At 53.5% G+C, this 21,070-nt stretch overlaps 3 protein-coding genes across 10 annotated transcripts; 1 reads left to right on the forward strand and 2 right to left on the reverse strand.

Moving 5' to 3' along the window:
* Positions 1–44: 44 nt before the first annotated feature.
* SLC30A2 (solute carrier family 30 member 2) lies at positions 45–2,321 on the reverse strand. 2 transcript variants are annotated; one of them, XM_065650516.1, is made up of 8 exons: positions 2,217–2,321; positions 1,832–2,031; positions 1,511–1,657; positions 1,076–1,229; positions 831–987; positions 553–658; positions 324–458; positions 45–233 (listed from the first exon to the last, which is right to left on the reverse strand). In XM_065650516.1, the coding sequence occupies exons 1-8, from the start codon at positions 2,264–2,266 to the stop codon at positions 88–90; spliced, it is 1,095 nt and encodes a 364-aa protein (XP_065506588.1). In that variant the 5' UTR covers positions 2,267–2,321; the 3' UTR covers positions 45–87. The 2 variants fall into 2 exon arrangements, with proteins under 2 accessions (XP_065506588.1, XP_065506586.1); XM_065650514.1 differs by having other exon boundaries at positions 45–458.
* A 977-nt stretch (positions 2,322–3,298) lies between these two features.
* Positions 3,299–6,776, reverse strand: TRIM63 (tripartite motif containing 63). Of its 4 annotated transcripts, none has more exons than XM_065650520.1 (9): positions 6,592–6,776; positions 6,244–6,410; positions 4,973–5,138; positions 4,619–4,714; positions 4,265–4,498; positions 4,135–4,157; positions 3,830–3,954; positions 3,650–3,727; positions 3,299–3,541 (listed from the first exon to the last, which is right to left on the reverse strand). In XM_065650520.1, the coding sequence occupies exons 1-9, from the start codon at positions 6,748–6,750 to the stop codon at positions 3,531–3,533; spliced, it is 1,059 nt and encodes a 352-aa protein (XP_065506592.1). In that variant the 5' UTR covers positions 6,751–6,776; the 3' UTR covers positions 3,299–3,530. The 4 variants fall into 4 exon arrangements, with proteins under 4 accessions (XP_065506592.1, XP_065506591.1, XP_065506590.1 ...); XM_065650519.1 differs by having other exon boundaries at positions 4,973–5,141; XM_065650518.1 differs by having other exon boundaries at positions 4,135–4,498.
* A 2,707-nt stretch (positions 6,777–9,483) lies between these two features.
* On the forward strand, positions 9,484–18,146 carry PDIK1L (PDLIM1 interacting kinase 1 like). Of its 4 annotated transcripts, none has more exons than XM_065650524.1 (3): positions 9,484–9,554; positions 11,628–11,929; positions 14,591–18,146. In XM_065650524.1, exons 2-3 carry the CDS (start codon positions 11,645–11,647, stop codon positions 15,329–15,331), a joined length of 1,026 nt encoding a protein of 341 aa, XP_065506596.1. In that variant the 5' UTR covers positions 9,484–9,554; positions 11,628–11,644; the 3' UTR covers positions 15,332–18,146. The 4 variants fall into 4 exon arrangements, with proteins under 4 accessions (XP_065506596.1, XP_065506593.1, XP_065506594.1 ...); XM_065650521.1 differs by having other exon boundaries at positions 9,495–9,554; positions 10,487–11,929; XM_065650522.1 differs by having other exon boundaries at positions 9,506–9,554; positions 11,173–11,929.
* Positions 18,147–21,070: the final 2,924 nt, after the last annotated feature.

Raw genomic sequence — 21,070 nt, forward strand, 5'->3', positions numbered from 1 at the left:
CCATGCATGCAACCAGCCCTTTTCTCCTCTTTATTTTCCACGTATAAAAAGTTCCCAGGGCAGGATGTGAGGGGGGTGCCAGGGGGCTCAGTCGCGGGGGGGCTGGCACTCCCAGCAGTCCCGCATCTCCTCGGAGTAGCTCTCCACCTGGATGGTGGTGCTGTGGAAGCTGAATGTGCCCTGCAGCCGGGCGCTGGCCTCCTCCAGCACCTCCTGCGCGCTGGCACCCGCGTCTGCCGGGACCGAAGCGGGAGGGGGGGATGTTGGGGTGCAGGTGAACTCCAAATCCCCCCCCAGCTGCATCCCCAGGGAGCGATACTCACTGATGGCGATGTGCACCGAGAGCAGCGGCTGTGCTGCCGTCAGCGCCCAGATGTGGAGGCTGTGAACGGCCTCGACCCCCCGCACCCCCAGCAGCGTCTCCCGCACGGCGTTGAAGTCCATCCCTTTGGGGGTCCCTGGGGAGGGAGAGCTGGGGGTGCTGGAGGGACGCGGGCCGCAGCACCCATGGGTGGCCCATGGCCCAGACATCCCCCCGCGATGGGTCCCTACCCTCCATGAGGACGAGGAGGACGTCGCGGAAGATGGTCAGCGTTGTCCACAGCACCAGCGCCGAGAAGAGGAAGGTGCAGATGGGATCCACGTACTTGTACTCGGGCTGGAGGGGGTGGGAGAATATGAGGCCCCTCCGGTGCTGTCACCCCACTCCAAATCCCCATCGGCACCAGCAAGGAGACACGGTCCCCTCCGTCCTGCCCCTGGCCATGGCTGGCTGAAGCCACTGTCCCCATGTCCCCAGTATCCCCCTTGCCCCCAGTAACCACCCAGACCTTAAAGAAGATAATGTAGGACGCGATGAGGACACCGATGCTCTGCAGCAGGTCCCCCACGACGTGGATGAAGGCGGCGCGGACGCTGGTGTTGGGTTCCTCTCCGGCCGCACCGTGGCTGTGCCCGTGCCCCGTCTGGTGCAGAGCCAGCCCCATCCTGCGGGCAGGACAGCGGTGATGTCCCCAGGGCCACCGCGCACGAGGTGGGGGGACAGCCAGGGAGGGCGGGAACCGGCCGTACGTACACGACGTTGACAGCCACGGCGCAGGCGGAGGTGATGAGCATGACACCCCCCTCGATGTCGTAGTCAGCCGAGAGCAGGCGCTGGGCCGCCAGGTAGACCAGGATGCCCGTGACCACCCAGATGGAGAACACGGAGAGCAGGGCCCCCAGGATCTCTGCGGAGAGCCCCCCCGCCCCCGCATTACACCCTGCTGGCCTCCCTGGCAGCACCGGTGCTTGGGGTGGGCGCCTGGCACCTGTCCCTGGGGTTGCTCCCTGCATGGGGACAGTGGTACCTGCACCTTCCCCTGCCCATGCCTGTGTTTCTGGGGCTTTGCCAGGGCTCCCCGTGTCACCCGGGTCTCCTGGAGGCACCCACGGGGAGGGCACCCTGGGGTGCTCTGAGTGCTCCTTGGGAGCTGGGGAGCAGCCCCGGGGGGTGGCGTCACCCCATTACCTGCCCGGTGCCAGCCGAAGTTCATGGTTTTGGTGGGGGGCCGTGAGGACACCCAGAGTGCGAAGAGGCTGATCATGATGCTGGCAAAGTCGGTCAGGAGGTGAGCGGCGTCCGTCAGGATGGCCAGGCTGTGCGCCAGGTACCCGCCTGCGGGACGGGACAGCGGGGACATCGGGGTGGCATTGGGGGGTCCCAGCCCAGGCCAGGCACGGACCAGGTCACCCTGGTGACCCCACTGGAAAGCAAAGAGGAGCCGTGCCCGCACCCGGGGCAGCCCTTTGGGGTGCCCTGCTGGGGACGGTCCCCACACCCCCCACTCACCCACAGCTTCTCCCACCATGAAGACGAGGCAGATGCCGGCGGCCAGGTAGAGCTTCCTGCGTGCCCGCCGCTGCCGGCCGGGGGTGCCTGTCGCCCCCCGCGCGTGGCAGTGCTGGCTGCGCCGCGTCCCCAGCTCCAGCGTGGGAGCTGCTCCCTGCACCGAGTTGTGCCCGTTCTTTTGCACAATCCCCAGGTACGACCTGCCGGGGACAGGAGTGGTGGGAGGCTGGAACCGGAGGGGCTGGGAGGATTTTGGGGAGCAGGTTGGACCCTGAACACACCCCCCAACCCCTTCCCCAGCCAGATGCCTCCAGGGGACCCCACCTGGGAGCCTCATAGGGAAAAGGGGACACCAGGTCCCTGGCCCCCCCAGGCACCCCCTTACCCGCCTGTGCCCTCGCTCAGCAGATGCTGTTTCTCCTCGCCGGCTGCCATCGTCCTCCTGGGGGGCGGGGGCCGGAACGGTGACCCGGTGCAGGTGACCCGGTGCGGGTGACCCGGTGCGTGGCCGGTGGCGGTGGCAGCCGGTGGCCTCGGTCCGTGTGACGCTGGGGACTCGTGTGCAAAGCCTGGCCGGGGAGGGGGGGCCAGACCGGCTGCAAAGCGCCCATGGCCGCTGCCCTGCTCACCCGGCACTGGGGGTGCTGGGGGGGGCGGTTTGCTCTGGGACCCCCCATGAGCACCCCCAGGAACCGTGCAGCAGGGCACGGATGCAACCCCAGAGGTAGGGGGAGGAAGGAGCACCCCCCGTCACCCCTAAAGGCACCCGTGACCCCCCTCCCCACTCCCCCAGCCCCCCCAGTTTAGATCCAGCTGCCCAGCAGCCATGTAATGGATCAGCCTGAGACCGGCCCCCCCCCAGCAGTGACTCCTGCTCATCACCCTGGGGGAGCAGCGCTAATTGCCCTGGGGCTAATTGCAGTCACAGCACAGCGCAGCGCTCCGCTGCAGGGGCTGCCTCAGTTTCCCCTTGGCCAGGCGCCGAGCCAGGCTTGTGTTTTTGCAGGAGAAAAGCATTTGTGCTATATTTTTGCATGCATGGTATATTTTGCATTCATGGTATATTTTTGCAGTCCTGTGAGCTCAGCCGACAGCAAACCGGTAGCTCAATGCTGAGCCTGTCCCCATTTTGGGGACTAGCACAGCCCAGAGCATCCTCACCCCCCACATTGCACCCCAAAGCTGGGGTGACCGCCGGCCCCGGGCTCCCCATTGCCACGAGATAAATCCCGCCAGGTGCCGACCCACCACATCCGTGGGCAAGCAGCCAGGCACGGGGTGCCAGTGCTGCCGGAGGTGCTAATGAGTCCAAAAATTAAGTGCTGGAGTGGGAGGTGTCCCTCTGCCAGCCTGAGCTGGGACACTGGGGACAACACCAGCCCGGCAAACCCACCCGCTTCCCCAGTGCCCACAGCCTAGAGCCGAAAACGAGAGGCGAGGGGAAAAAAAAACCACGCACAACACCAGTTTTCTTTACAAAATACACAAAATTCAAACCCGTGAGAATTATATACAAAAGAAGGAAGATACAAAACGTGCGGAATTGTCCTGTTTGCACCCGTATAGAAAAGTGTCCTGTGCTGGAGCAGGGGCCGGCTCGCGAGGCCACCGGCCCCCATGGCGCGTCCCCCCCGTCCCGAGTCCCGTCGCCGGACATCCTGCGCCCGTGGCGTTTCTCCTGCGCCGGCAACGGCTGCGGCTACTGGGGACCTGCCGGGGGCAGAGGATTGGGGGGTTACGGGGGGTCCAAGTCCCCAGAGCTCCCCCATGGGTGCCTGAGCGTCCTGGGGAGGTGCGATCAGCTGTGCCGCCCCTTACCCATCACTGTCCTCTCGGGCACCGCATCCTCCTCCACGTCTTCTTCCTCCCCGTCAAAGTACTCCTCGTCCTCCTCAGCTGCAAACAGACGGCCAAATGTCACCGTGGGGCCACCGGGAAACACGGCGGGTGCCACCATGTCGGTGGGAGTTGGGAAAGGGTCATCGAGGGCTGAGTTACCGGGGCTGAAGTCCAGGGTGTGGACGGCCTCGGCGAGGTGGTCCAGGCTGACCGAGAAGGCGTCCATGCTCTCGTAGCCCTGCTCGATCTTCTCCAGCCGGCCGCCCTTGGAGGCCTCCACGATCCTGGGCAGGGAGAGCATGGCCGTGTCCCCTCTGTCCCCTCACCGGGCTGGGGGACCATAGGGAGCCCAGGCGGGGGGTCGGGGCAGCCCCACGCTCACCTGGGCACCCCCTGGCCAAATCCTGCCCAGCTCTGTGGCAGCAACAGGGAATGGCCGAATTTCCCCCAATTTGGGTACTCACGTGTTAATGAGCTGCTTGGCGTTCTGCAGGGAGGAAGAGCAGAGGTGAGTGGAACCGTGTGGCAGCCGGGATGTCCCCAAGCTGGTGGCACCCCATGCAGGCACAGACGGGGGGGAGTTGAGGGTCTCACCATGAGGAAGGCAGCCCCCCCGGTCTCCTCCATGGCCTGGATGGCCGTCTCCACCAGCCGACTCGACTTCTCCAGCTGCTCCTTGTAGCGGCAGATGAGGCTCTGGATGAAGCCCGTCTTGTCGCCCTGCTCGCGGGTGATGCGCTCCAGCAGCTCCGACTTCTTCTCCTCCAGCACCTCTGCCAACGCGTCGAAGCGAGCGCACAGCTCCCGCTGGGCCGCCTCGCTGTTCTCCTGCGGGGACAAGGGATGCCACCGGGGTGTCCCTCGGGCTCCCCAGCTCCCTCCCGGCCATCCCAAATGCTGAGGTTTCACCCCCGGGTTTTGGGGGGCTCCTTTTCCCCCCTTCCTCACCTCGGTGCTCTGGCACAATTCCTCCAGCTGGGAGATGATGGTTTGGATCCGGTCGTTCCCCGCCACCAGCATGGAGATGCAATTGTTCAGCTCAGTCTGGGCAGGGGTGGACGGACAGAAACAGCTCGAACCCCAGCGGGAACTGGGACAGGGACATCTCCCATCTGCTCCCCCCACATGTCCCCAAGAGCCACATCCACTCTAAATATAGGCTGTCTCCTGGGCGAAGTCACCCGCGGGCTATTAATACCCCATGAGCAAATCCCGGTGCTATCTGTGGCCATCCCAGCTCAGCACATCGCCCCGGGACTGGCCGTGTCCCCCCCATGGCCCCTCTGTCCCCCCGCACGTCACCTTCTGGCCCTGGAAGACAGTTTGCAGGGGGGCCACCTCGCAGTCCTTGTGAGCACCGAAGACTTTGCACATGGAGCAGGTGGGGACCTCGCAGGTGATGCAGTAGATGTTGATCCGCTCGTCCTCGTGCTCCTTGCACATGGGGTGCTCCCCCTTCTTCAGTGGCCTGCTGGAGAGAGCGGCACGGCCACAGTGATGTCCCCGTCATGGTGACGTCCCCATTGAGGTGACATCCCCATCAGGGTGACATCCCTGCCGTGATGATGTCCCCATTGGAGCATCATCCCCACTGCGATAATGTCCCCATTGCAGCATCATCCCCACTGTGGTGACGCCCCACTGATGCCACACAGCCACCCCAAAATTGTGTCCCCAGGAAAGGCGCCAGATCCTGGTACAACTTGTTCCTTGGAAGCCACCGACCTCTGTTCCTCCATAAGCCCCAAGACCAGTAAGCCCCAGTTTAAACCAGTGTGGTGCTGGGCATGGCAGCAGTTGGCACTGGTGTTGGGGGGGGGCCAGGGTCGCGCTCTAGGGATGTTGCACAAGCTCCTAATTTTAGCTTTGGACTGCTGGGATTTATTGTCACCCAATGTGTCACCAGGGCACCCAGAAAACCCCAGGAGGGGTCCCAGCTGAATCATCCCCTCTCTGGCATGGGGGACATGGGGACAAGCTGACCCACTGAAGCAAACCTGATGCTGGCCCCCCGCATCCCCCCCAGGGCCGTGGACACCTGCCACGTGCCATTGTCCCCGTCCCCATGGCTCTCAAACAATATTTACAGCAGTTCAAGGAATTTGGCTGGGGCCACCGCTCTGTTTCAAGAAGCTGTGACCCTGTTGTCCCCCCCACAGCTACACGCTTTCCTGAGTGGGCCCCCCACCCACAAACTGTCCCTCTGTCCCTTATCAGCTGGCAGGTCCCGCTGTCACCAGCAGAGCCTGGATTTGTCCCCCACACCTCTTATCTCCCACCGAACGCTCCAGCTGCAGAGCACGGTGGGGGACAGGACCTGCCCTGCTGCCACCACCCCTCTGGGGACCTACTGTCCCCCCGAGCCACCCAGAGACCCAAACTGCTCTGGATGGGGGAGAAAGGAGGAAGATTTGGATCAGGGACCACTGAGCCAGCAGAAAATCCCCCCAGTTTGTCTCCCAGCTGCAAACTCCTCAGGGAGGGTGTTGGCACAAGGGAGGTGGGCATCCCTGTGTCCCCATGTCCCTGCCGGGTCAAGGCACAAGCAATCAGCCCTGGCTGCCCATGCTCACCTGGAGCACTCCTGCTTGTAGATGTCGATGATGTTCTCCACCAGCAGGTTCCTCTGCAGCCCGTAGACCCCGTGACGGTCCAGCAGCACCTCGTGACGACACGAGGGGCACCGGAACCGGCCCCCCGAAATCACACTGCCCCGGCTCTGCCAGTACGGGTTGGCAGCCTAGGAGTCGGGGGGAGATACAGATTATTGGGGTTCATGAGCATCCCAAAAGCACCACGAGCATCCCCATGGCACCATGAGCATCCCCACAGCACCGCGAGCATCCCCATAATACTATGACCATCCTGGTGACATCCACCCTGAGCCGAGGGGGAAAACAGGCACAGGGACCCTCTTTCACCTGGAAGGCATCGTTGGCACACTTGCGGCAGAGGTTGTGCTGACAGGGTAGGATCACCACCGGCTTGCTGAACATCTCCAGGCAGATGGGGCAGATGAGCTGCTTCTCCAGGCTCTCCATGGGGCTGCCATCGCGCAGGATGCCGGCTTGGAAATCCATGGGCACGGCAGTGCGCTCTTCTCACCCGCTCTCAACTGCCGTTCTCACCCCTCGTCCCGCTATTTATAGGTCGCTCCCCGGTCACGAGGAGCCAAATCTTGGCGCGGGGTCGGGTGTCCGGGGAAGCAGCAGCACCTGTCACACGGGACTGAGCCATCGGGATGCCACCGGCAGCGGTAAACAAGCGGGGACAGGCTGTCCGGGAGGCCCTGCCCGCCCGTGCCGCGGCTGCCGGCACGCCGAAACCGGAGCTGGGGGGCACACAGGGCCAGGCTGCACCCCAGGGCCAAATGGCCGCACAGCCTGGGGGGGAGAGTGGCCGGATCCTGGACCCCACGACAGCATCGGGGTGGGAGCGAGGAGGGGCAAAAAACATCCCCGTGGGCAGTGAGACATTGTGATGGTTCCAGAACGGGGCAGAATCCTAGAATCACAGGATCGTTTTGGTTGCAAAAGCGTTTTAAGATCATTGAGTCCAACCGTTAACCCAACACTGGCACTAACCCATGTCCCTAAGAACCTCATCTACGTGAAATATTTAATCTGTTAATCCCGTGTTTGAAGGCCATATTCTTCAAAGCACAGCAGGCAGGTGAAAATACTTGGAAATACAACAAATATCAAAAGATAACTTGGTGACTAGTAAATAATACAAGACTACAGTAGTAACCAAAGTATTCTCCTGTACTATTTCAAGCTAGAATGCTGGAGCCTAAAGCAATTCCCACATTTTAGAGCTGGGCCAGCGGCAGCAGAGAGTGGCTTATAGGGAGCATCTCCCTTTGCACCCCAAAATGTGGCCACTGCTGGGGTGCAAACACACACTTCGGCAGTGGGTTCAGGGGCAGCACCGGGGAGATGCAGCTCCCGTGCCTGGCGCATGCACCAGGGACCCCCCTTCCCTCCCCAGGCAGGGCTGAGGGGCTCTTCCGCACCTCCAGATGCAGGGGGGCTGTTCCCCATGCTGGTGTGCCCAGCCATGACCCAGCCGATCCCTCCGCTTGGTTGCAAAACCTGACCCAAAAACAGCCTGGGGGGGGACACGGCCACTCACAGCCCTTTGGGACCCCCCCCGACCAGGGAAAACAGCCCTGGTGTGCGGTGCCCAGCTGGCACGGGGATAAACAGGGTGTCGTGCCAAATGCCAGCGCCCGTCCACAGGGAGACCTGTAAATATTGGCGGCTGTGCGAGGAGAGAGCGGTAATTATAGCGCCCTCGCCTATGGGTCGTGCTGGGGGGGCACAAGGTGGGATGGTGGGTGCTGCTGCACCCACAGTGACTGTGGGCGGGAGCGATGAGGGATGGGTGCAGAGGTGACCCAATACAAGGGTACATGGGTGCAGGGGTGCATGAGTGCACAAATACAGGGGTACATGGGTGCAGTGGTGTGTGGGGCACAAGTAGATGCGTACACAGGACGCATAGATACATGAGTGCACAGATACAAGGGTGCAGAGGTGCATGGGTACAGGGGTGCATGAGTGCAAGGGTGCGTGAGTGCACAGGTGCATGGGTGCACAGGTGCATGGGTACATGGGGACATCTGTCCATGGGCACACAGGTGTAGGGGTGCAGGGATGCATAGGGACATGGATATAAGGGTACATGAGTTCAGAGGCCCCACTTTTGCTGCAGGCATCTCCCCCCCAGGGCAGGGCAGCCCCGCAGCTGTTTTGGGCGCTCCTTCCGGGCAGGCTCACGTGTCAAGCAAGTGACTGTGCTGGGCCTGGCCAAGCACATCTTGCAAAACTGTCCCCGTTTCAGCACTTGGGGCTCTTCCAGGGAGATGCTGGCGTGGAAGCAGGGCTGGCTGGGTGCTTGGAGGGACAGTGCAAGGGTCAGCCACTGATCGGAGCCAGGAGTGGGGCACCCAGGTGTGCACCCATCCCCATGCCCATGGGCTGGCCCTGCTGGGGGTTAGCATTGATTAACTAATTGCTTCTGGACTCGATTAAGGGGATTTGTGGGAACGGAGGGGTTATAATGCCCTAATCAGCTTTCAAAACCCACAAGGGGCTCATTGGCCCCTAATTGGCTTGGGGCAGCTTAGGCAGGGGCCCCGGGCACTAATCACCACTGGGCTCCTTCCCAGTTAACCTGGGAGCAGCACAAGAGTGTGTCATTCCAGTGGGAGCGTATCTTAATGGCCTCTGTTTGCTCTCTGAAGGGCTCTGAGCAGCAGCTGGCCCTCGCTTCTCCCAAAATGACTGCGATGGCCGAAGGGACAGTGGGGACCATGGCAGAAGCCATGCACCCCCAGCTCCTCTGCATGAGGGGCACCAGCAGCCTGAGGAGGAAAGGAGACAATGGCAGAGAGCAGGACCTGTATCACTGTCACACAAAGCCAGAGTGCAACCAAAGGTATGAAAGACTGTATTGATTTTATTCCCGACGCCAAGCAACAAACTCATAAATAAGAACCCCTCCTCCCAAAAAAGAGGGGGACTGTTAGTGCAAAGTGGGGGTGAGCACAGCAGTGGAGGATGCAGGCACAGGGGAGGACAGAGAGCAGTGGGGGATGCCGAAGGGGATGCGCAAGGGGGTGGACGAGGAGATGCGCAAGGGGGTGCACACGGGGGTGCACAACTCCCCCAGCACCGCTTCGCACAAGCGGCTGCACCGGCCCCGCGCGCCGCCGCGGGAACGGCGCGCGCGCACCCCACGCCCTTTCGCCGCCGACCAATCAGAGCGCGCAGCGGCGGCGCGGGGGGCGTGGCTGGCGCGGGGGGCGTGGCCGCGCAGGAGGGCCGGACGCAGCTCGATAATGGCGGCCGGGCGGCGGTGGGGCGCGGGCTGCGCTGAGGTAACGCGGGCCGGGCCGGGAGGGTTCGGGGGCCGCGCTGAGGTAACGCGGGGCGCGGGCCGGGGGTTGCCCCGGTGCGTCACAGCGGAGGCCGCGCTGGGCCCACACAGGCAGGGACCTCCGGCCCCGGGTACCTGCCGAGGCGGGTCGGGCCCAGCGGGCGAGCTCCCCTCAGCAGGCCCCGCTCCCTCCCGCGGCCCGGGCGGGCGGTGTTTCTGTAAATTCTCTCCGGAGCGCGGCCCGGCTCGGTGCGGGAGAGGTCCCGGTGTGCCCGCCGCCTGCGAGGCCTCAAGGGTGAAGAGCAGAGGGTTGTTATTTATTTTATGCCGTAATTATCGCTGCTAAGGAGGGAGCTGGGGGCTCCCGGGCCTGCAGCGGGGAGCGGGGGCAGCCCCGGTTGGGTTTGCGGTGCCGGGCCTGGCCCTGGGCCCCGCGGCCCGGGCCTGGTCCTTCTCCCCAGCGTGTTGGGCAATAAACCCCGGTGGCGTTTCCAGGCCGGGGTGAAGGGAGGCGGGTGACAACCCTGGCACTGGGCAGAGCCACGGGGCCTCTCTGGGAGCAGCCAACAGACTCAACACGGAGGGGGTGTTTTCTGCTCATTTTGAACCTGGTGTGATGGTGTTCGAGTAACGCAATCTCTTCCTCAGGGAGCATTCGGCTGCGTCAGCTCTTTTTGTGCAGGCTGTCACCTTCACCCCTTCCTCACAGCCGTGCTACAGGGGCAGGGTCAGTGCATCTTGTGAGCAGAATCTCGTGGTAATGTGGTTCTTGGGCGCATCACACTTCAGGTCAAAATGTTCATGTAAATCTGCATCGCAGAACTTTGCTGAAAGGTTAAAATGTCTGTGTAGTATTGCCCTGACACTCACTGATGATACCTCTTTTTTTTCTCTCTCTTTTTTTCTTTTTATTTCCCAAAAAAAAAAAAAAAGTACCTAAACCAGTGGAAATAACTGAAAGCTTCCTACTAATAACAGGCTGTTTGATGTGGTCCTTATCGCCTGGTTTACTGACTTAAAGAGTTACATTTATCACTGGCAGTCTTACAAATTGTTTTAGTTTTGATACACTAGCTGTGATTTTTTTTTAATTATTATTTTTGCGTTTCATTCTGTTTGACCAGTGATAATTGGGCAGCCGAGCTTTTTATTTTTTTTCTGTCTGTAGTCAGTGTGCCATTTTGGTCTGCGTGAAGGTGGTGCTGGTGTGTTTTAGTTTATGATCTTGCAGGGAAGTGTGCAGGAAGGTTCATAAATCTGTGGCAGCGTTTGGTGGCTTTTTTTTTTTTTTGAATGTGTGTGTGTCTCTTGTTTTACTTATAGAGCAATATCTTAATTTTTCTGGAAGCCCTTGCCCTGTTAAGCAAAACTGAAAGATGCTGGGTATGAGCTTCTGCAATCAGTTGCCCTTTTTTTTGTAACCATAGACTCCCCAGTCAAAGGATATTAAGTGAAAAATCATAGTAACATTAATACATAAATCCGAAGTGATGTGAAGCATCCTTCTGTCTTAGTAGCTGTAGAAGAATTTAATGATTAAATTATAACAGAAACATTTACCTACGCAGTCACCTCCATAAAAGGCACTGTTAATTAAATCTGTTACTGCCCAACCACAGGCTTCAACTAGAACCTCTTCTCCGCTGTCCCAGGCTGGATGGAGGGCATGATACCGTACGTGATACCGTACACGATACTGTACCATTATTCCCACAGATGTTCACGGAAGACGCTGAGAGAAAGGAGCAGGAGCCCCCACGATAGTCCTGTCTCAGCACAGTGCAAGTCTAGGTTGGAATTGTTGCCACCTTGAAAACTGGGCTGTATTCAAAATCCTGACACTCCCACCAAAATGGTGTCATTTCACTTTTAACTAGTCCGTGGCAACAGGTTTACAGAATAGCTTCTGGAGTGTTCCAGCGCTCACGTGCAGCGTTGGGTTCAGTGTAACGCTCGCTGTTAATTGAAGGGCGTCGGTAGGTGTAATATTGCCGCACCGAGCCATGTGGGGGAAAATACAGCCCAGTTTTTGTTCATGAGTTTTAGTTCTGTGGGTTTTTCCCCCCTTCCCCAGAACCTTTGATCTTGAAGATGGTGAGTAGCCAGCCTAAGTACGATCTAATACGAGAGGTTGGTCGTGGCAGTTATGGTGTGGTGTACGAAGCAGTCGTCAGGAAGACCTCTGCACGGGTCGCGGTGAAAAAGATGCGGTGCCATGCTCCAGAGGACGTGGAACTCGCTCTGCGTGAGTTCTGGGCACTTAGCAGTATCAAGAGCCAGCATCCCAACGTCATTCACCTGGAGGAGTGCCTCTTGCAGAAAGATGGTATGGTGCAGAAGATGTCCCATGGCTCCAGTTCCTCCCTTTATTTACAGGTACATGAAGCTGAGGTAATGGGGTGGAAGTAATTAATATGGATGTGCAGCTGGGAGGGAAGGAGGTGGGTAGCTAAGATAATTTTTTTTTTTTGAGGTGTTCTTAGTTATAGTGTTGTTTGCATTGTCGACACCCAAAAATTATTATATATATATAAAAGAGCATATATTGATCACCTGTATCTTGTAATTTGAAGCCATGCCGCTCTAAAAGACTGCAGGATTTTTGAAATGCAAATCTGCTTTGGTAATTTGAGGAAACACCACAGGTGAAGCAGGAGGGAGGTGCAGGCTGTTGTGTTCTTTAGTAGAAGCCCTGCTGCAGGGTTAATTAGCAGACATGTGCTAATGTCCTGGGACAGAGCTCTGAAGAATTTCTTATTCTTGGATGTCCTTGGAAGGGGAAGTAACCGTCTTGATTTAGAGAGCCAACACTTAAAATTCTTTCAGAAATAAGAAGCAATTGTTAGCCTGTGGCGAGCCATTGTCTTGTTTGAATGAATAGCTATGAATCTCTTCAAAGAGAGGTAAAGGTATGATAAATAAGGGAATAAATAAACTTCCCCTACGTGACTACTGAAGGTGTCTTCTGAGCCACCTTTAAGTTTGAAGATGCATATTTTTGAAGAATAAGTAGCTCTGCAAAGACTTTGGAAGATAATCTGATTCACCCCCTTGTCAAGAAGCTGCCCTGGCAGAAATTTGTGTCACTGGTTTAAAGAGGCAGTGAGCTGCTCGGTGTTTATTGTGCCACCCCTAGTCAGCTTTTATCATTTTGGTTTTTATTGTTGTCATTCTTGCGTGTCTAGCGTAGGACCTTTTGTTACTGAACATTGGTCTGACAACCCCTCCCTGTCCAGATCCTCTTGTGCCGGGTGCTATGTGACCGTGAGGAGAATTCTTGCCTTTGTGAACTCACTGCAGCTTGGTAGTTGTTACTGACCTGCTTTCGTGAAGGGATTAGGGTAAAATAATACTGGCCAGCTCATGTGGGAGAAATTAGTGCCTTGCCTTCCTACTGGTTAGCGGATCTGTAAGATATTGCGTCAAACTTGTGGACAGTTGTACAGGGAGGAGCTTAAAACGACCAGGGTGGGACTGCGAGGTGGGGGAGAGCTTCCAGATCACCAGCACATCGGTTTTTGGTGGTAGCGCCTGTTACCTGTGCCACATGTACAGCTCACCCGTATCAGGCACAAGCACTACAAATTGTTTTTCTGCTCCAGAGAGCAGAGCAAAGGGCAGAGCTGAGCTGACTCTGGAGAGACCGGGATCACTTTCTAATAGCAACTGCTAAAATAGAGAAAATCGGATCTCCCTTGGCTTGCACTCTCCTCTCCCCACCCTGGGGTGATATTACGTTACAGAGCTGAGCTGGTGCAGGCTGGTCGGGTAGGGGGGTGTTAGTGTCTCCCGAGGGGCTTTGGGGCAGATGCTTAACTGGTCTCAGCTCAACTAAGCCAAGTGAGAGCCCTGAACTGGCTGGGCCTTGTGGTGCTTTGTCACAGGTGGTGGTGGATTTTGCTGTTTTAACCCTCTGTGCTGAGGTGCGAGTACGGCTTCTGTAAAGGTGGGGGAGAGAGCTGTGTGTCAGTGCTTGCGCGGCACAGGAGGCTCCTGCTGTCCTCTGATACCCTAATCTCCCTGTTAGCGACTCGAAACCCTAAATACTTAGTTTTCTACTTCTAACATGGATTTACTGTTGGTCTGGTTTGAGTATTAGTTGTGCTTGCAATTAAAGATAGCTATAAATTGCTGGTCATTTTGCTCTTGGATGGAAAAGGCCATTTTTTCAAAAGCACTTGAAAACGCCTCTATAAATATTAATAGCTACCTTAATTTTGTAGAGCTACATTTGATTTAGTATACTACTAACAGAAATCATTGCAAGACTTACCTTCCAGAGCACGCTACGAGCCACCTCAGAGGAGCTGAGGAGTCCAATATGTAGTTGTGTAAACAGGATTAGTAAAACTGATTGCTGGTTTTACTTTGCTTTTTGTATGAAGCAGCTGTTAGAACGGGCTGCTCGAGTTACTCACTGCTTATATTCTAGAAAATAGCTTGTGGATCACGATGGTGGGAAAGGTGTTACGTGCAGGTTCAGCTGTGCCTGTAGATTATTATTCTCCTGAGTGAAGGGATCTTATGTTAACACTTGCTAGAATATATTCCTGCCTAAGGAATGGAGAATAGGCTTTAAAAATCTATTGTGGTGCTGCTTCATGGGCAGAGGACAAATACAAGCACCTGGCACTGCCCAGAGTTACTTGTGGAGGTTTTGTTTGCGCAGTAAAGTTAGTGAAAGGGGTGGGACGGACTTTGGGTGGGACAGTGTCCAGCTGAAACAGATGGGAGTGCAGTGGCCACACGGTATCTTTCAAAATATTGTTATCTGGGTCTAGCTTCAGCTTCTGGGCAGGAGCGGGAGCTTGATATGCTTTGCACACACAAAAATAAGGAGGCTGTCAAATACACTGTGGTTGGTTGGTTTGTTTGTTTTGTCATGAGAAATTCTGCAGAAAGCTTTGTTTTCACCAGTTGCGCTATCTTACTCACTGGATTGTTGAGAGGAAGATCCCTACTTCATGCATTTTTCCATGATATCTTTATATTCTTGCGATCATCAGGTAGTTGTGACATTTCTTTTCCTTGTTGCAGCTTGTCGAGACCTCATTAAAAGGAGAAATAGTCTTTGACCCCAGAAGCGCTTATTACCTCTGGTTTGTGATGGATTTCTGTGATGGAGGAGATATGAATGAGTACCTGTTGTCCCGAAAGCCAAACCGCAAGACCAACACCAGCTTCATGCTTCAGCTCAGCAGCGCGCTGGCATTCCTACACAAAAATCAGATTATTCACCGCGATCTCAAACCTGACAATATTCTGATATCGCACAGTAGGATGGATGCTAGTGACTTGGAGCCGACCCTGAAAGTCGCAGATTTTGGGCTGAGTAAAGTATGTTCGGCCTCAGGACAGAATACCGAGGAGCCAGTCAACGTAAATAAGTGTTTTCTATCAACCGCATGCGGGACTGACTTCTATATGGCCCCTGAAGTCTGGGAAGGACACTACACTGCCAAAGCAGACATCTTTGCCTTAGGGATTATAATCTGGGCAATGTTGGAACGAATCACATTCATAGATACGGAAACGAAGAAGGAACTTCTGGGGAGTTACGTCAAGCAGGGGACAGCGATCGTGCCTGTTGGAGAGGCGCTTCTAGAAAACCCTAAAATGGAACTGCTCATCCCCGTCAAGAAAAAATCCATGAACGCTCGAATGAAGCAACTGCTCAAGGAAATGCTGGCTGCCAACCCGCAGGACCGACCCGATGCCTTTGAGCTGGAGCTGCGATTAGTCAATATAGCTTTTAAAGACAGCAGCTGGGAGACGTGACCCCCTGAGTGCATCTCAGTAGAGCTCCCCTCATCCAACCGATGGTGTGACTTAATGGCAGTAAAAGAAACAAGCCTGAACTCAAACCTGCAGGGTGTAGTTAGTACCAAACAAATCCCAGTTTTTGAGTTTCGTAAATTGTAGAAATGCGAGTTGGCCGTTGTGTTAACGCTGTGTTGGTGTGTATAATCCCGGGATGTTCCATGCAAGTGTCAGGTGTGACGATGTTCGTTAGTGTGCGCTGGCAGTGCGATGTCTCGAGAGCTGAGACTTGATTTCCAGCGCTATGTCATGGAGTATTTCGTACATTCCAGTTTCCTATGTCAGTATTAGGGACTCTCATGGAAAAAGAGATTTGCATGCTGGTAGTGCAAATCTTCAGGCTTTGTAAAGTAATTCTGTGTATATATTTATGTATATGAGTGACTGGGAGTGTATGCCAATTTTCTTAAATTATTTCCTATGGGTCTGAATGATTGGGGTCTGCTAGAAACCTGGGTGAAGAAGATGGATGAGAAGCATTCCTTCTTCTCCAGGCTGTAATAACTTTATTTATTTTTGTTATCTATTGTCAAAAATAGGGTCTGAGAGTTGACTTTGTCTACAAAAAAAAAAATAAATGAAATGCAGGGGGATCAGCAGTTTGCAAAGTGCTGGCATGGCCCATTTTAGCACTTACAGCTTAACGAGCTCGTCACTGAGGAAGTCAAATTGCCAGTGTGTGCAATCAGGTGCTGGTATGTTGGCTGGTTCATTAATCATTGGATTTCGCTTTCTTCTGGTAATCAAATACTTCATTAATCCATTAATCTACAGTTTCACAGTGTGCTCTCTACCCTTGTGTCTATAATCCAGTAGCACCTTGAGGGTTTATAATAGCGACGTACTAGTTCACGGACACGTGAGTGGGGGAATCCAGCGGCATGGAGCATTATTTTCAAGATTCTTCAAAATATGGTTGCAGCACAGTTTTCCCGTTAACTCGGTGTAATTCTACTGGTCACGGTCCCTTCCTTTCTGGCCCTGACTCTAACCTGGTCCTGAGGAGGAGGTAAAGGGGTGACTGTTCATCTTTAGAACACACCTCAAATAAGGGAGAAAACTCAGTCACTGGTATGTGAAAGGTACCTCCAATTTGAGCAGCAACCTTGGCTGGGTTTTTGTTGGTTTTTTTTGTTTGTTTTTAAATTTGCTTTCCTCCTTTTGAAGAAGTAATTATTTAAAAGCACAGTGGAAGGATGGAAAGCTTTGAAGCCATTGAAAGGCTCTCATGCCACAGAAGCAGATTGAGGTTTCCCTGAAGGCACCTGACTGACAGAAGCTGCTTTGTAATAAATATTATAGCACTTTGTTCTTTTGGGTGCAGGACTGTGACCTTTCTCATCAATTTGACCTTTTGGGAAAAAAAAGAAAGTCTTAAAAAATTGCCTTTAAAGGCAGATATATTAAAGCTGCAACAAAGGCTGGTTTGCTTAAAATCAAGGTGACGTTTTTTCCCAAATCTCACCTGAAAAGTGCCGTAAGTATTCTCGTGTGTAACTTCTCCTCAGATACTATTGCCTCTTAGTGCTGCAAGAGCAGTTCTCATCAGTCAGTGTTTATTCTGCCCGAGTGTGAATAAGCAGCACAAACAAAATATATATATATTTTTTTTGTTTTTCCAAAAGCGAAAGATTCTGATTCTACCAAACTTCTGCAGCTTTATAGACAACAGCTGGTTATTACCTGGTGCTGCGTAGAGCTGCTGGCAGTTACCCAGGGGCCTTAGTCCTTAATTCTTGTTATTTTCCTTCATCATTTAAGACAAGTTGTCTGAACAGTGATTCTGGGACAAATACACTTTTTTGTCTCAAAACAGTGCTTGTTTGGAAGACGCTATAGAAATAACTTTCAGAAGAGAGTGTTCCCCGGTACAGAGGAGCGTAAATTTGGGGGTTGGTGACAGAGGATACAACTAGTGTCCTTCCCTGCAGGGAGCTCGGTCTAGGAAAGAAGACTTGGAGTCTGTCTGTGAGTAACGATAAGGGGAGATCTATTTATTCTTGCGTTATAGAAGCAGAAATCTGTTTTTTCTTGTATTTTAACTGGCTTCAGTACAATTGTAGCCTCAGCTTGTTTCTGAAAGGCAGAAAACAAACCTCTTGCTGGCTGTGCCAACACTTTCACAGTACTTACATCTCAGCATGGCTGTTCCATGAGTTGAGTTTTAGGAGGTTATGTAATTTTCCACGATAAACTTGAGAGCTTTTTAAAAATCTGTTGCAAACTTCCTCTTCTCCTGCCCACCCAAAAGTCAGAAATCTCACCTTAAAGTACGAATTCACTACAGGATAATACTACTTACCTTTCAGGCGCTTTGCAAATCATCTGATTCTCTGAAATATTTAAAGTAAGAACGCTGAATATGCTGCCTGTGGTGCAGAAATGTGTCAGGGGCACAGAAAAGTTGTGGGTTTTTTGACTCCCAAAGTGTTTCTTTGCACTGATTGCCACTTTAAAGGCTGCGGGGGTACCCGAAATCCCTCTCATGGTGCTTGGCCTCGCTGTTGGGCAACACTGAGTGTTTCCCTCAATCTAAGTCCTCAAGGTCTGTGTTCTGTTTGACTTTTTTTGTTGTCTGAAGGTGTTTGTTTTAAAACCTTCGATAAATGGTTGTAGCAGCTACAGACTCACCAGCGTGACACAAAGTCAAGATACCTTTCAGCACTCAGAAAAGATTTTTTTAATTGTCAAATCTTTTCTTTTAAGAACTGTAAAATATATTTTATGGAGAATTTATAATGAGGAAAACTATCGTGTAATTTATTACGTTCATGACTGGTTTTTAAATAAAATCTGAATTTTGATGAAGCTTTGGAACTTTTTACAGAGAAATCCTTTCCTCTCACTCTGCCCTGTGTCATGTAAGGAGATTTCCAGCAGGCTCTGCCTACCTGGACTGGTGCTACTGGATTTGTTCGAGGCTGCAAACAGGCGCTGCCGCTCTCCTGAGCAGGAACACTCCTCCCCTGCGGTTCCTGCGTGCGCTGGAGCAGGATTTCACCCGAAAACTGGGTGTAAATGGGCTGCAGGTTTGCGAGGACAGTGACCACCTGTTCTCACACATCCCAAGAAACCTTAGAAATAAAGGTGAGGAAACATCATTGCTCGTACGAGTCTAGTAGCCATTTGCATGTTTTTAATTAACAGCGCTGCAGAACAAAGGGTTGTGCAGACTGGGGGTGGCAATAGCGCAAACTGGAAATGCTGCAAATTGTCTCTTCTGGCTGTTTCTTACCCGCGCAACAAACCCAAGCGCCGTCGTCTCCCGTGCACCGTGCGCTGGCGCCGTCACCTGTGGATTCCTGTGTATCCCGGAGCCAGAAACGGGCAGATTCCCCACCTGGCAGGAGCTGGGGGGTTAAATCTGCAAGTCAATGCAATCATTACAAAAGAGAAAGGGATTGACATTTAGATTATTTTTTTTCTTATTAAAGGATAAGAACCTCATTTAAAGGAGAAAGTCACAGCTCTTTGATTAGTTGGAAGAGTGGTGATTTTTTAAATGTAAACACAAGCTAAATTCTTCCCACACAAAATGAAGAAAACGAAGTTCACATACTTGAAATATATCTAGTTGTTGGGGCGGGAGGAGACACAATCTGCAAGGAAATGTCCTGGTGCAGAAATCAGATGTAACTAAGGCCACGTCTCTGCTCAAATAACCCAATTTCTGCTTTATTTTCCTCGTTCTGCAGACCGCCAAGGCCTCAGGCTCCAGCCTGCCTGTCCCGTTTTCTTGAGCAGGGCTCAGCTGGGCCATGGGGAACAGCACCGTGTTTATATTTTCACTTTGTGGTGGTTTAAACAGAGTTTTCCTTCATGCCAACCAATCACTGCCCCTGCGCCAACTGCAGCAGAACAGCGGACGTTAGTGCTGGAGATAAAGTCCCGTCCCAGGAGCTTGCAACCGCCTGCCCCCCCCTTGGAAACGTGCCCTCGCTTCGGATTAATTACTTTTCTTTTTCCCTGGCTGAGCAGATGCGCTCGAGTGGCCTTTGGACCACGGGCAGCACAAACAGGCGACTTTTATGTTGCTTTTCCCTTTGCTCCGCTGGTGTCCTGCAAATCCTTCCATGGGGTATCAATCATTAAGTGTTTTTAGCCTTTACCAGTGTGATGAACAGTTAAAGAACTAAGTTTGATGACACTTGGGAGGAGGGATGCAAATTTCAGGCTGACATCAGTTTTAATAACTGAGATCCAATATATAAGTTTTAACAGAGATTAAACCTCATAACATGGATGAAATAACAGAGATTAGATTAGAGCTAAATAGTTAGCAATTATATGTCAAATTTTACAGTTTCTGTTTGACAGATTGAATTTCATCAAAGCAAACAGAGCAAGAGCAAGGAGTAAGAAAAAAAACCACACATTTTGGAATGTTAGGATGGATGTGACTAGTAATAATCTGGTCTTAGATCAGTCCAAATAGTTGGAGAAAACATAGAAAACAATATTGCACCCAAGGTCCTTAGGCGTTTCCCTCTTAATTTTATTGACTGTTTAATTTATTAACAATAAGAGAACTAGTAGGAGTATTTAACACAAACTCTGATGGGCGTTGCTGATCGCTGACCGTTTCGCTTCCTTTTCAGTGCAAAGTGCAATTTCTGTTCTGAAGCACAGCAAAGAGGGGACGCATCTGAACTGCTGCAACGTCCTGAGCTGCTCGTTCCTACTTGCACCGACTTGTGGGTGGCTGCCTCAGATTAGGTGGTGGTTTCAGATTTATTCGTGCCCGTTTGAGCCTTGGGTATTTTTAAACCCGTCCAGCAAGCCCGCTGCTCCCCAGGCGCTGGCATTTGCATGGACCTCAGACCAGAAAAAGCTTTTGTGGGTTTTGAAAGTAAAGCAGCGAGTAGAAACAGCTGTTATCAGGTGCTGCAGTCCTGTCTGCACCTGGGCAGGGCAGAGCTAAAGTTTGCGGGGTTTTAAAAATTATTTTTAAAGGAGAAATGCATCTGGAAAGGACTCGGTGGTCAGGTTCAGCCCTCCTGCTGCGTGTGGGCACAGCAGCCTCAGGCTTCCCCTACCTGCTTGCCCCAATTTTTCAGTACCTAAATGGGCCAATAAGAAAGATGGGGACAGACTTTTGAGTAGGGCCTGTTGCGATAGGGCAAGGGGTGATGGTTTTAAAATAAAGGAGAGAAATTCAGGCCGGACATGAGGAAGGGAGGAAAGGGAAGCGCAGCCCCATCGAAGGGCAGAGAGCACCTTGTGAGGGCTCCGAGTAACCTTAAATAAAAACAAGGGACTTTGAGCATCCACGTGACTAAGAAAAGCCACCTAGTGCATTCACAAGAGGCTGATGAATCATTTAAATCCCTTCCGAGAAGCCTAAGTGACAAAACCCCCATTGCTTCCCCAGGGGAAGCGGGAGCTGCCTGGGATGCTGATGCCGGGAAGGGCTCCTCAAACTGTCCCTTTTTGTATCCCGAAGGGAATCTGCCTTGTCCAAACACAGCAGCTCAACAAGAAGTGGCTGGTGGGTGTTCCGAGCAGGAGCCAGAGAGGACAGCGGCTTTGTCTGCCTCACTTCAGGGCAGGAGCATCCCCGGGAACACCCACATCGGCCAGGGAAAGGTGAATCACTCGCTTGTGGCTTTACCAGAATGGCCGTTGTGATTCCAGCTCGGAAAACAAAACCTGTCCTAATAAACAGTGATTCACATCGCCTGGAGTTAAAAATACAGC

The sequence above is a fragment of the Caloenas nicobarica genome, chromosome 23, assembly GCF_036013445.1.
Source record: "Caloenas nicobarica isolate bCalNic1 chromosome 23, bCalNic1.hap1, whole genome shotgun sequence".
Classification (NCBI taxonomy): Eukaryota; Metazoa; Chordata; class Aves; order Columbiformes; family Columbidae; genus Caloenas; species Caloenas nicobarica.